This window comes from Xiphophorus hellerii, chromosome 7 (genome assembly GCF_003331165.1).
Source record: "Xiphophorus hellerii strain 12219 chromosome 7, Xiphophorus_hellerii-4.1, whole genome shotgun sequence".
Taxonomy (NCBI): domain Eukaryota; kingdom Metazoa; phylum Chordata; class Actinopteri; order Cyprinodontiformes; family Poeciliidae; genus Xiphophorus; species Xiphophorus hellerii.
The window spans coordinates 31,510,858-31,525,890 of record NC_045678.1 but is presented as its reverse complement, the minus strand read 5'-3'; the positions used below and the strand labels follow the sequence as shown (position 1 = coordinate 31,525,890).

Below are 15,033 nucleotides of genomic sequence, written 5' to 3'. Positions count from 1 at the left end.
ACACGTGTTACACTGGCGCACTGCTGCCCTCTTATGGCAGATATTAAAACTACTCAGTTTACAGTATATGATTTGTCAAATAAATATTTAATTCTTATCAATTAAATAAAACAACTACAAATATGTTAGATAAATACTTTTAAAAAATTATAATTTTTTATATAAAAGTGTCAACAATTTACAAAATCTTTAAATATGACATTCATTAATTATAATTTGAACTAATTTCATATTACAGAAATAAATGTAACACATACACATTCCCCGTGTTACAGTTGTTTATAAAATGTAATGTCTGCTCCGATGGCAGATGAAATAATTTACAATATGCTGCAACACAAGATTCTAAAATAATTAGAAATTTAAATAAATGCATGTGATTTTTACACCAATTAAATTCCACATTAATAATTTTTGTATATTAAAAAAAACCATTAAAATAAGTATGAATACATTATTTGATTTATTTGAAGTATCTAATTCCCGTTTTATTTGAAATCAGTACATAAATAAGTAATTATTTCATAATTTTATGTTCATGGATAATGGCTGTTTTGCATCAAGAAACACAAATGTCAGAGTCCACAGTGGATTCCACAGTGATGTTTCTAAACAGACCTGTAGTAAATAAGTTGAATATAGATATGTGTTTTATAACGTTTTTAACACTTTAGGAACATTTTGTCTGTCAACCTGATGCTGCTCTAACACCTGAATTTCCCCTTTGCGGGATAATAAAGATTTCTATTCTGTTGTAATAAATAGAAAAATTCAACATTAATACTGAATTGAGAATAATACTAACAATAATTTTATGATATTAATGACACATCTATACTAATACTAAAACGTTTTTAAATTTATTTGCCACATTTTTTGGATTGGTGTTATCTACAATAACTCTTTGAAGAATTTGAATTAATATGAGTTACAACAACATTTCATTTAAATAAAGTATTTCTGAGTTTGAATTTGAATGGGTGGATACAAAAATCAACTGAAGCGCCCCCTGCAGTTGTATGATGGTGTTAAATGTGCAAAAAGTAAAACTTTTCATCTAAATTTCTGTCAGATTTTTATCTCAAGACATAAACCTAGAAATTACAGCCTCAGTTTGTAATAAAACAATGTTGAAAGGTGAGAGAATATCGGAGCTCCTGACAGACTAAACGCAGGACTGAAAAGCCCACGAGCATCATAGCGTCATTGTGACGTCATCCAGGCGTCAGCGTCAGATTCAGAAGTTGCCACGAATGCAAAGCGGGATGATGTGGAGGCTGGTGAGCTGCGCTGTGTTCGTGTTTCTGGGCTGGCAGCTCGGTTCCGTCCGGGCCGGAGCAGCTGGAGCAGCCGAACCGGAGGACCAGGTCCAGATCCAGGTTCTGTTCAGGCCCGAAGAGTGCAGCAGGAAGAGCAAGAAGGGAGACCTGATCAACGCTCACTACGATGGCTTCCTGGAGAAAGATGGTTCCCAGTTCTACTGCAGGTCGGTTCTACAGGAGACGGGTCCAGTTTACTCTAAAGAGGTTCTGGTTCTGGTTCGGAGACTCACTGGTAACAGCGGGCTGAATAATATGGGTTTGTAAAGTTACAGTCATAATTTAACAGCAATAATTTGGGTGGAAAATGAGGATGAATTTTTCAGTCATTCATTTATAAAAGTTTCAAACTAAATATTTGTTTAGCAATATTTAGCTAACCAACTAAACAGCTCCTAACTAAACATGTTTTTGTCTTAAATATTGAAGATAAATATTTAGCTTACTAACTAAATATTTGGTTTGAATCTAATAATTTTGTTTGCTAACTAAATATTTAACTTCAAACTCAATATTTAGTTTGAAGCTAAATATTTTTGCTTTCAGGCTAAATAATAATCTCTGGACTAAATATTTAGTTTGCTAAGTAGATTTTTTGCTCCAAACTAAAATATTTGAATCTAGTAGCCTGGCTTGCAAACCAAATATTTAGCTTCAAAATAAACTAAATGCTATTTAGGGAGTGGTTCTTACTAAATATTTGTTTTGCTAACTAAAGATTTAATTTTAAAACTGACATTTATAAATTAAAAAATGTACCTTATTTTCTTTTTTTATCTCAGACTAAATAAACCAAATTATTGCTGTTAATTTTTGACTAACTTTACAAACGGCGCCAAAATCAAACGGGGATTAAAAAATGTAAAAACAACCAGAGTTGATCAGGAAGATGCAGGAAGGTAAGAAACGTTTCAGTTTAAACTCCTTCCTGTTTCCTGGCTGGTTTTTAATCCAGATGGAAATTCTGCAAACCTCCTGAAATCTGAGCTGAAAAACTCAAAGAACTGAAGCTGGAGTCTGGTTCTGGTTCTGGTCCGTCTGGACTCGGTAACATGTTGACTGTTTCTGTTCTAGCCGGTCGGACAAGCAGGGACACCCGCAGTGGTTCGTCCTGGGCGTGGGACAGGTCATCAGAGGCCTGGACGTCGGCATGATGGACATGTGCGCCGGGGAGAAGAGGAAGGTGACGGTTCCGGCCGCGCTGGCGTTCGGTCAGACAGGAAAAGGTTGGTCTGCCGAACAGGAAGTGGACGTCCTGTGGGACCGGGACGTCCTCCGTGTCTTCATTCTGTCTTGTCCTCTCTTGCAGCAGCGCCCCCTGTAGGCTGAGCATGCTCAGAGGGTTTTTCTTTGCATGTGCTGGAGCTGCTGAGATAACTAACGCTGTATCTGTGCCACCTGAAGGGGGCGCTGCACTGGTTCCTGCACTCCAGGTTCGAACTTCCTGCTGAAGTCTTTTCTCCTCATGAATAAGATGCATGTTCCTTCCAGTAGAAACTCATTTCCTGGGATTATTTACAGAGCGATTTAAAACGTTTAAGGTTAAAGCGGTTCTGGTTTGTGTCTCCGACTGACGAAGGTCCGGTTCCTCCCAACGCCACGGTGGTGTTCGAGGTGGAGGTGCTGTCCGTGTCCAGAGGCCCCCGCAGCATGGAGGCCTTCGGACAGATGGACCTGGACCAGGACAAGAGCCTCACCAAGGGGGAGGTAACGCAGAGCCTTCCTCCATTTTCTCACCGTTCTTTCTCCAAACGCTTCGAGCTGCTAGAGAGGAACTAAACCCCAAATCTAGTTATTCTCTACATAAACTTTCTAAATTGGTTAATTGGGTTCTAATTTTGTTTCAGTGTAAATTGACATTTTCATGTAAATTAATTCTATAATATTTGTCCTAAAACTGGCTCAGTGCTGCCGTCTTTGGGTTGAAGGTGGTACTGCAGGTAAATTTTCTGATTGGCTCCAACTCGGTTCATTTCACTCTTTTTTTATTTTTTAGGAAAGTTGCTAGATTTGTCTATAGTTGTTCTTCTATGAATGTGGCCAGATTTACCTCCAGTTGCTTTTTGAAAAAAATTAAGATTTGTTGCTAGTCACGTTTTCTGTAAAACGTCCCATTTTTGAAAAACAAAACAGTTTCTATATTTGTCTTTAGTCACTTTTACAGAAAAAAAGTTGTTAGGGTCTGAAAAGTTGCTAAATAGAACAACAAATTGCTAAGTTTGCTGCTGTGCTTCTTTCATGTTGACCTCAGCTTAAAACCGTCTTAATGAGGCAGCAGAGGAAACGTTTATTTCAGGAGCAGCATTGAGCCGTGGTTCTGCCCCTCCCACACTTGTTGCTCAACACTTCCAATGATTTCTCACTTTGTGATAAGTTAGTGGGTTCATGTTTTGCAGTTTGGTGTTAACGTGTTTGCTGTTGGTTAGAGCTTCCTGAAGGTGTGCTCCACTGTGTCCAGGTGAAGGAATACCTGAAGCTGGAATACGAAAAGGGCGGGAAACCACGGGACGAGCCGTTCTACGAGAAAATCCTGGCCGACATCTTCTGGAAGAGCGACAAGGACCAAGACGGGCAGATCAGCGCCAAGGAGTATAATATATATGAACGGGATGAGCTTTAGCGGCTGTGTCTGTGATTTCTTTAGAAGAGAAGAAACAGGAAGAAGTGAAACCGAATCAGTTGGTCTGTTTTCATGAGTTAAACCACTTCTGCTCCCAGATTACATCCACACTTCTTCTTCTGGTGTTTTCAAAGTTAATTTAGTGGCACACATTTCTAAGTAACTGTGATTTTTATCGGTTTGGATCACGTCCAGAATCGATGTCTTTAGATTAACGGTTCTAGAACTGGAAGGTAGGAACCAATGTAAGCCTGCTGTAGTACCCGGACTAACCACGAGGCTGCACAGGTCACATGACTGCCAGGCGGACGAGCCACAGGCAGAACTTTTTATTTGAAACACTCCTGAGGCTGGATGTATGAAATAAAAACATGGAACAAATTATACGTGTGTTTTGATTTTGATTGGAATAAAATTCACATTAATTTCTGTGTCCGTTTTACGAATAAAACCATAAATAGTTACGCACTAAAAAAAAGTTTTCCTATTTTAGCTCAGTTAAGATAGATCAGATTAGTAACTGAATATCGCAATGGGGGAATTGTTACTTTAAATTAAGATGTTTATAGAATATTTAGCTTATGATAATTTCGCTAGCTGATCACCGGAAGTTTACTAGCAAAATAAAAGCTGGATCTTGCGCACTTGTCCATGAACTCCTGCTGGTTAGCTGGCTAACACTGCCGCTGTAGATCCATGGGTAAAACTTTAATATCAAAACGACTCACTCAGTTTACAGCTGAACTGTTTACACACTGAAACAAAAGTCGCGCCAGCAGGAGTTCAGAGCTTCACAAGACCCAGCTTTTATTTTGGTACTCCACTTCCGGTTATTGACAAGTGAAGCTGAATACTAGCTTGAAATATTTAACTTTATTAAATTTGTTTACAGCCATTTATTCAGTTATCAAGCTAAATTTCTAGAGCTCTGAAATGTTTCCCTGATGAAGTTTCAGCTTCAGTAATTCATAATAGTCCAAGTTCTTTGCAAATAAAAGCAAATCTGTTTTAAAAACACCCAAATCCTTTCTGTGCATCTTTGAAACATATTTTTGTCTGTTAGAATTTGCCGTAATAAAGAAGTTTTTGTGTGAATTTTCTAATACTTTATTATAGAGACATGGTAAAAATGTCTGCTAAGAGACTTTCTGCTGCAAATCTGTTAACAGTCTTTGTCATTACTGGACATAATATTTCACATAATCAAAACTCATAGAAATAAAAATGTAGAACATCGAGTGCAAGGAATCCATATGGGGGTCAAGTTTTACTATTATTGAAATAAATCAGCTTTTTGATTTACTCATTAGAGATGTGGACATTTACAGAGCTGTGACAGAGCAGCTGGTTCGTTAGCCAGACAGGTAATCACAGGTAATCAGCAGTTCCATTTAAAAGCAGGTAGATCGCTGAGGAGATCAGATCCCAGGCTGATGACTCCTGCAGAGGCCAGAGAGACGTACAGAGCGCCGCTGACTGGTTTCACTTTACAGAAGGTGAAGGCAGTTTCTCAAGGTGCTTGTCTAACTTGGTCTCTTGTGTGTAGGTTGGCCTGCTACTGTTTCAGTTAGAGAGATAGAGATTTATGGCCTTAATAATGAATCACTTTTCATTTCGGTGACTGGATGCCTCCCTCTCTCCACCTCCTTAAATAAATAATCATTCTTTTGACATCTGTTAATCTTTGTGACTCTTTGTTTTCGTAAACTCCTTCTCAGCTATATGATTTTTAAAAGAACACAATTAAACATGAAAACAATAAGTGTTACAATAATCAATAATAATATATAGTTTATACTATAGAGAAATTTAAGTAGATTTTTTAGTGTTGCAATTGCTCTAGTTTTAAACAGATTGTCTTCCTGATACACAGCGTGAAGGGGAGAGGGGTGTGTGTGTGTGTGTGTGTGTGTGTGTGTGCGTGTGTGTGTGTGTGTGGGTGTGTGGGGGTGTGTGTGTGTGTGTGTGTGTGTGGGGGGCAGTTGTGAGAGGAAAACAGCCCCTGCCCCTGCATAAGAGAGAAACATACCTCTAAAACACAAACATCTAAGAAAACCTACAGTTTAACTGGTAGCAGGACTAGTTAGTGCTAACTACCAGTTTGTGATTTCCTTCATCCATTCAAAAAACTAAATCTGTAAGAACTAAACTCTTGTAGATTTTTTTTCTGTAATATTTGCTCATGTGATACATTTCAGTAAATGTATTTCTTAACAATATGTTACAGGCTCTAAACAGGCCTTGGTGGCTTTTCAGGTTTAACTTTCACTTTTTCCCCCAAAATAAAATCTGATTAAAAGTGGATCTTGTTTTTCTTACATTTCCCCTCTCACAGAGATTTACTTACATCTTCTGACAACTAGTCTGACTTATAATCACATTATTATGTTATAATAATCACATTGGTTAAGTTAACCTAAAAATAACAACAGAACCACAAATGTTTTGATCCCTTTAAAATGATCTGCAGCTTCTGTTCCTTGGTTCTAATCATGTTTTCCTGCCATCAGTAACTTACACACTTGTCTTAAGTTTGTTCAGTAACAAAATATAATACAGCTGTAGCTGTTGAGGTTTCCATTACTAAAGCTTAGAAATGATCAATGTGAAGCATCATTATGTATCACAATATTTAATACAGTTAGTATTATTTATTTAGATTTGATGTTTTGATATGTGCAGTTGGATTTCTATCGATTCTATCAAGTGATGGTTTGTCTAAATATTTATCAAACTGAATGGCTGTTCAGGTTTTGTATAGTTTCTTGTTTCTTTTGGTGTTTGTTGCACAAATTCAAATATATGCTGCATGTCAAACACAAATTCAATCAGTGAATCTGTGTTTATTTCTTAAATACAATTTCTCACGGAGACTTAGTTACATCTTCTATCACTGGAAATTAAAGGCAGTTAATAATTAAGGTCATAAATCACTCCATCGATTCCATTTTGACATAAGGGTGTCTATATAGTCTCTATTGTTCACTTATTCATGTTACTGAAGCCTGATCCTAATGCTGTGAAGCATTATATTTAGTATCTGGGTTCAGATTAAGTTTAGACTGAGGTTAGCAGTAGTTTTCTGTTCTCATGTCAAGGTTTGGGGTTGTCTAATGCTGCGTTCACACCAAACGCGTCTGGTTTACAGTCAAAGTCTACGTGGAGGCGCGTCGAAGGCTGTTGTGCGTTTTGAATCGTTTGACGCATCAAGAGCGTCCAACAGAAAACAACGGCTAGAGCTGACGCGCCTCGACGCGCCTCCAGTCTTTCAATGGACGCCAGACGCACCAAATGCTAGTTGTCAAGCGTTTCGAGTCAAGCGTCTGCATTCACAGTGAAGACGCGTTGAACTTGAAGCATCGGAGGCGTTTTTGATGCACGTAACGTGTTTGGTGTGAACGCACCATCAGAGTTCAGGCTCTTGACGTTTTGCTCTATGTAACAGCTTCTCCACTATGCATCAGTGCCCACCTGACTGTCCTCTGGTAGCATCATTCTGCACCACACGGCTCCAGACTTCCCTTCTCTTCCTTTGATGCTGCAGTCTTCCGAAGATGTGCTTTGTGCCCAAACTCGGTCAACTTATGGATCTTCAGTCTCTGCAAGTGTCACTGGAAATGTCTTATGAAATAGAGGCCAGAACAAGACAGCAGTCCAGATGTCCTGCATGGGTACATCTTCGACAGCCAAGACTCACTGCTAGCCGTTTCCCTGATGCTTGCAGAGGAGGAGTCTGCTGCCGCAGCACTGGCATCTCGGATGATCAGGGGTCACTAGACAACCTGCTGCCATGAAGCTTGGTCTGCAGATGGAGTCTGAGCTGCTGGCAAACTCTGCTGAGACGTTGAGGGTCAACGTGCTCCCTGTGGGATTCATTGTTGGCCCTGACACATCAGATCTTGGTGCAACTCCGGATGGCGAGGCGTGTGACCCGTCAGAATCAGCCCCGTTTGGACTGGTTGAGGTGAAAAGCAGCATGAAGAATGATGTGTAAATGTGCGGCAAACTAGCGGTATTGTAGAGGGCCGCACTGGGTTAACGCGGTGAATTTCAAACTGTCCGACGCGTGCTTCAATATACTCCCAAGTCGCTTCAGGTTGTTGTTGCAATCATCAATTTATTCCACTTGACTGTCATACTTCAGATTTTACATGGACTGACACATACTGACCAGGCTAAACCATACAATGTTGCTAACAATAAGCGACATTACAACACGGTCAACAGAAATTATGACCACCACCGGCGCACCCGCTTCCTCATACATACAAATCAGCGCGCCAGTATGGCTCCCATTCATACCTTAGTGACAGTCACGCCCACCTCGACACACCCACCACCCAAGTGTCAAAGCCGTGTGCTCCTGCCACATCAGTAACTGCTCATTTCAACCATAAGGCTCTTACATTCCGGCCCCTAATTATTACAAAGATAATTATCTGAAATGTTAACACTGTAAGAGACAAGCCTAAGAAACAAATAGTCATAAATTGCTCAGTATCAAATTTATTTTAATCTATCTTTTAGACTAAGCAATCAACTAGAGAAAAGGAAGTCACTGGTGATTAGAACTGAGAGAAAAGGTCGTTAAATGTTCAAGGCATCTCCGCCTCCTGAAGCAAGCACAACTTGGTAATGGGTCTTTCCAGGTAGCTCGTCTTTGTCTTGATGCGAACTGACCGCACAAGTCCTCCTTTATCAGGAACAATGTTCACAACTTTACCCATTAACCAAGAGTTGCGTGGAGCAGAGTCATCCACGATGAGGACGACATCTCCTGGAAGAAGGTTCCGTCTTGTTTTTTGCCACTTCTGCCGCTCTTGTAGTTGAGGCAAGTATTCCTTTAACCAACGCTTCCAGAAGAGATCCGCCATATATTGCACCTGTCTCCATCTTCGCCGAGCGTAGACGTCATTCTTGGAAAACACTCCTGGTGGTAATGAAGGCGTGGTCTTTAAAAGAAGAAGATGATTTGGAGTTAGTGCTTCCAGGTCGTGGGCATCAGTAGAGGCTTTGGTTATAGGTCGACTATTGATGATAGCCTCAACTTCGCAGAAAACTGTCCGAAGACTTTCCTCATCAAGACTCTGTGTTCTCAAAACAGAATTTATCACTTTCCGAACAGATTTAATAAGACTTTCCCATGCACCTCCATGGTGTGAGCCAGTAGGAGGATTGAAAGACCATTTTATTCCTTTCTGAAGGAGAGTGTTACTGATTAGAGTTTGATTCCATCTTTCAATTTCTTTTCTCAACTCGCGTTCAGCTCCTACAAAGTTGGTTCCATTGTCAGAACGCAGCTCCAGCACTTGACCACGTCTAGCAATAAACCTTCGGAGACCATTGATGAAGGAATCAGTATCCAGTGATGACAACATCTCAAGGTGAACTGCTCTTGTTGTCATGCAGGTAAAGATGACTCCATATCGTTTCAACAGGCTCCTTCCACGCTTAATTTCAAAGGGACCAAAACAATCCACACCCACACAAGTAAATGGGGGTTTGTCTGGATACACTCGCTCCTGTGGAAGGTCTGCCATCCTTTGACTTCCTGGTGCAGCATGGAGTCGTCGACAAGTCATGCATTTTGATAGAGTCTTCCTGATTGCAACGCTGGCACCTGGGATCCAATACTTTTGACGCAGTTCCTCCAGCATATGATTACGTCCACCATGGCCTGTCTGACGATGTATATGGCGCAGTAAAATTTCGGAGATGTGAAGGTCTTTAGCCAATATGACTGGGTATTTAGCTTCAGCAGGCATAGCTGCTTTGCTTAGCCTTCCGCCAACTCTTAGTACACCACTTTCAAGAATAGGATCAAGCTTATAGAGCTGGCTTGTTTTCTTCACACCTTTACGTTTCTGTAAACTAGTTATTTCCTCTGGATATCGCTTTCTTTGACAATAGCAGATGATGGCACTCTCAGCTTTTCCAAACTCCTCCACTGATAAGGCTCCCAATGCAACCTTTTTCTTGAAAACATTCATTTCCTTCTTCAATCTTTCTTGAAATTTAACATCATCAAGTTTGGAGTTTGCAAGGTCCAACTTCAGTTGTGCTCTCTTTTGAGCCAGTTTGGACAGCAATTGTTTAAACCTGAGTAGCCACCCAACCATTGTTTTCAGTTTGTCCCAAGAGGAAAATGAATGAATGAAGTCCATAATTGGATCCACTTGTTCATTAGTGCATGTCGCATTAACAGAAACCAATGTCTTGACCTCTGGATCTTCTAGATCCTCCAGAGCAAAATGACTTATGTCCTCAGGATTTGCAGGCCATTTCCATACAGGGTCATGAAGAAACTTTGGTCCAGACACCCAGGTATTAGCTTTCAAAAGAGACTCCACACTTGCTCCTCTGGATGCCAAATCTGCTGGATTAATACTGGTAGCAACGTACCTCCACTGTAAGGGATTTGACAAATTGAGTATCTCTCCAACTCGATTTGTCACAAAAGTCTTAAATCTCAATCTTTCATTCTTGATGTACTTCAAAACTGAAGTACTATCAGTCCAAAATACTGAGTCTTGTAATTCCATTCTTAATTCCTTCTTCAACAGCTTATCCATACGGCTGGCAACCACTGCAGCAGTCAACTCCATGCGAGGGATGGTGATGGGTTTCAGTGGAGCTACACGGGCTTTACCCATTACAAATGCACAATGCACTTGTCCATCAGCATTACACTGCAACAGGTAGCTCACTGTTCCATATCCATTCTCGCTTGCATCACTGAAATGATGAAGCTGCAAACTTGTGGCTTGTCCAAAGTCTTCTGGTTTCAGACATCTGTTAACTCCAAACTGTTCAAGCCGATGAAGTCCTTCCAGCCAGTTTTTCCACTTCTGGACCATATCATGTGGCAAAGGATCATCCCAGCCAACGTGTCTTCTGTTTAGATCTTGTAGAATCCCCTTTGCGACTAAGACAACTGGTGCCAGAAATCCAAGAGGATCGTAGATGGAACTTATGATGGACAAGACTCCTCGTCTTGTCAGAGGTCTATCTTTGAGGATGATCTTGAATTTCAGCAGGTCTGATTGTACACACCACTGTACTCCCAACACACGCTCCACAGGTAGATCATCATTATCCATATCCAGGTTCTTCACCTCAATGGATCTTTCATGCTGTGGTATTGCAGTAAGAACACTGCGTCGGTTACTTATCCATTTGAGAAGTTGAAATCCGCCTTTCTTGCACAAACCACGAAGTCCTTGATATAATGACACAGCTTCCTCTTCTGTGCTCACAGACACCAAACAGTCATCCACATAAAAGTTGTGAAGCACCGCATTTATGACATTTGATGTAAACAGCTGTTGATTGTCCTCTGCACACCTTCTCAGTGCAAAACATGCACAGTTTGGAGACGATGTAGCTCCAAAAAGGTGTGCAACCATTTGGTACTCCACAAGATGCTGATCATACTCTCCATTTGGCCACCAGAGAAATCTCAACAGATCAGAGTCAGATGGTGGTACTCGGACCTGGTGAAACATGGCCTCAATGTCCGCTGTGATAACAACAGGTTCCTTTCTGAATCTGGTGATGACACCAACCAATGAACTGGTGAGGTTTGGACCTTGTAAGAGTTGAGTGTTTAAGGATTTTCCTCCAAATGTTGCACCACAGTCAAACACGACTCTTATCTTTTTCTTGTGAGGATGATATACTCCATGGTGTGGTATATACCAAACCCTCCCATCACACCGTTCAAGATTTTCAACTGAGACTCTCTCAGCATAGCCCTTGGAAATTATATCATTCATGAAATTAGTATAGTCAGAAAGAAATTGATGGTTTTTGGTAAACTTCCTTCTGAGATTCAAAACACGCTGTTCAGCCAATTTCTTATTGTTGGGCATTTTCAGATCTTTGTGTCTCAGAGGTAAAGCAATGGTGTAATGTCCCTCTTCCAGCTTAATTGATTCTGTAACCAGCTCCATGAATTGATTATCTTCTCTGGACCATCCAGGTTGTTCATCTTGAGAACATTCAGGAAAATCAACCTTCAATTGTTGTTGCCATAAGTTCTCAAGTCTTGACACAGAAATCCTGTTAACAGTAACAGTTGATTGTGGCTCTTTTGTGTCGACATCACAGTCTCCTCTGAGAGGTCCATTCACTGTCCATCCAAGAATCGTCCTAACTGCATAGGGGCCTCCATTTTGACTTCGGATGACATCCCATGGCTCCAGCGCTTTAGGCACATTGGTTCCAATAAGCAAATCAACTCCTGAATTGATTTCAGTTATCTTCAAATTTTTCAGATGTGGCCATCTTTCGAGGTCTTCTTGGTGGGGGATGTTGCTGTTATGAACGGGCATGCTTCTTTGTGTGAATATGTCAGGTAATTCACAAAAGATGTCTTCATTTAGCCCAGCAATTTCCAAATCTGACACAATGTTGCTTCCAACCACCCTTTCTTGACCCATTGTCCGTAAAAGGATGCTTGTATGTCTCCCAGTGACATATAATCTGTTCATCAGTTCTTCGGTACAGAATGATGCAGAGCTTCCAGGATCTAAAAAAGCATATGTTATTATTGTTTTCTGGCTCTTTGTAGACTTCACTCTGACTGGTAAAATAGAAAGAGTACAGCCATGCTCACCGGCCCCAGTTAGACCACTGGATTGAGCAGAGATGGAGGCACTTCCACTTGTTGTCTCCACTTCCTTCTTCTTATGGACTGGACCAGTTTCCTTTTCTTTGGAGAAGACATGAAGCATGGTGGGATGTCTTAAGCTACACACTTTACAGTGATGCCGCCTTTTACAGTCTTTGCTGATGTGCCCAGTGCATAAACAGCCAAAACACACCCCATTTTCTTTCAAAAATGTCAATTTCTCCCCATGTGTCCTCCTTCCCAGTAGAGGGCATGTGTCCAAGGAATGTCCAGCTCCACAAAATAAACAACTCTTTATAACAACTGTCTCTTGTCCTTTCTTTACTTCAAGGTCAGCTTTCTTCTGCATATCTCCAACAATAGTAGCAAAACTACTTCCTTTTATCTTTAATCGCTGCTGTGATTTATAGACTCCTACATCCTTCTTTGGTCTAGATAAAGAATCTTGAATATCACCGAAAAGTGGATCACTGGTGATCTTCACTTGCCTTTCTACAAACCGAACAATGTCACTGAAAGTTACTCTTCTTTTGAACTTCTCCTGTAAATCACATACATCATTTCTCCATCTGTCCCGCAGTTTAAAGGGCAGTTTTTTGATGATTACTTGCATTTTGGCAGGGACATCCAACTCATGCATACATCCATTGTTTTCCATCACATTACAGCATTCCCTGAGCAGAAAGCTGAATGCTTGTAAAGCCTTTACATCCTCTGCTTGCAAAGCAGGCCATGACAAAACTTTATTCATATATGCAGCAATTATCTTTAAGGAACAACCAAAATGTTCTTGAAGTAAAGATTTAGCTTTAGCATATCCAGAATCACTAGGCATATGAACACAGCTTCTTACTAGGTCATGAGGCTGACCTCTAGTGTACTGCTCCAAGAAGTATAAACAATCTTTGGCGCTGTGCGCCTTTGTTTCAATGCTGTGTTCAAACGCTGTCATGAATGTCTTAAATTGGAGTGGATCACCATCAAATATCGGTATGTCTCGTTTTGGCAGAAAAAATAAAGATTGTTGATTTACAAGCAAGCTTGTAATTTCATTCTGCCTTTCCAATACACTTAACAGTTGTTTATTTTCATCAACTGACAATGAATTTTTATGATGTGATGATTGTGGCTGAGTTTGATGAAACATTCGGTCTGTTGGAACTTCACCTTGTGTTGTTTTTATCTTCACCTGGTCAGTAAATGTGTCTGGATTTTGTTTAACCTTTGTGTTTTTAGGTCGTGCACCCAAACAAGAATAGGACTGAAAGGTTGGAGCTTTATCATGACAGTCAGTTCCAGCTGCTGTAGGTACAAATGTATCTGCATCAACATTCAACATTTGAGATCTTTTATTTTCATGCTCAAAATATGAATTCATGCCATCAGATCTAATCTGTGCAGCACTAGTTACTTGAGAACAGACAGAGCCCTGAAACACCTTAACTTTAGCCATTGAGGCTGCAAGTTCAATCTCCAAATCCAGTTCTTCTTTCTTTTTCCTTAGCTGTTCCTCCTGCTCCTCTAAAGCATGTTTTTGTTTCAACAGCTTGTGTCGTGCCTTTAATGCAGCCATATCTGCTTCTGCTTTAACACGAGCTGAAAATGTAGAAGACACAGAGGACTTAATTCTTGATGAACGACTTCCTCTAGACCTTCTGCTGTCAACATTAGAAACACTGTCACTTGGCTTTACATCATCCTCAACATCAGCATTTTCATCACACTCTAAATGCTGAGAAACTAAAGGTGCATTATGCTCTTTATTCACGCAGAGATCAACACTGGACAATTGAGCCTGATTTAATTCAGCTTCTTCACCCATTTGAGCTGCATTGTTGAGTTGTTCTGCACCTGAAAGCCATTTTTCAACTTCTTGTATAAATTCAGAATTATATTCACACAAGCTTGAAAACCAAGTGTTTTGTCTTTCTTGTTCTTCAGCAGGAAACAGTGGGATAACAGACTCATACAGCTGTTTTGCATTTTCAAGCATTAGTTTTAAATCATCACAGTGAGACTGAACACTCTCAAGATTTCCTTCATTTTTCATAAGCTCTTTAATAATGTTTATTTCTCCTTTAATTTTATAAACATTTGCTTTGAGATCCTTTTGAAGCTTCTCAATTTTATTTTGTAATGCTTTAACAGTTAATTTTGGTCGTCTTTTTTCAGCTTTACCGCTTACAACGGAACTCGATTTAGATCCAGCTGACTCCATTTCCCGTTGTTTGATTTTAACAGTTCCTCTTCAGACAAAGCGATTCAGTGTGTGTATTTGTCCATACCTCAGTTCCAGCGAACTTGATTGAGCTGCAGTGAAGGAATCTCATTCAATTAACTGATGACGCTGCGCTGCGTGCGCCATTACCGCTTCCAAACTGTTCCAAGCAGAAGCGAAGAATCCAGACTCGCCTTTCCAATGATCCGCTCATTCGATTGTCTTTCTGTTGACGATAAATGTG

The 15,033-nt window shown here is 40.3% G+C and overlaps 1 protein-coding gene across 1 annotated transcript; it reads left to right on the top strand.

Annotated features, from left to right (window-relative positions):
* The first annotated feature begins 1,251 nt into the window (after positions 1–1,251).
* On the top strand, positions 1,252–4,323 carry fkbp7 (FKBP prolyl isomerase 7). Its single transcript, XM_032568777.1, has 4 exons — positions 1,252–1,486; positions 2,394–2,545; positions 2,899–3,026; positions 3,778–4,323. The coding sequence occupies exons 1-4, from the start codon at positions 1,254–1,256 to the stop codon at positions 3,937–3,939; spliced, it is 675 nt and encodes a 224-aa protein (XP_032424668.1). The 5' UTR covers positions 1,252–1,253; the 3' UTR covers positions 3,940–4,323.
* The last annotated feature ends 10,710 nt before the right edge of the window (positions 4,324–15,033 follow it).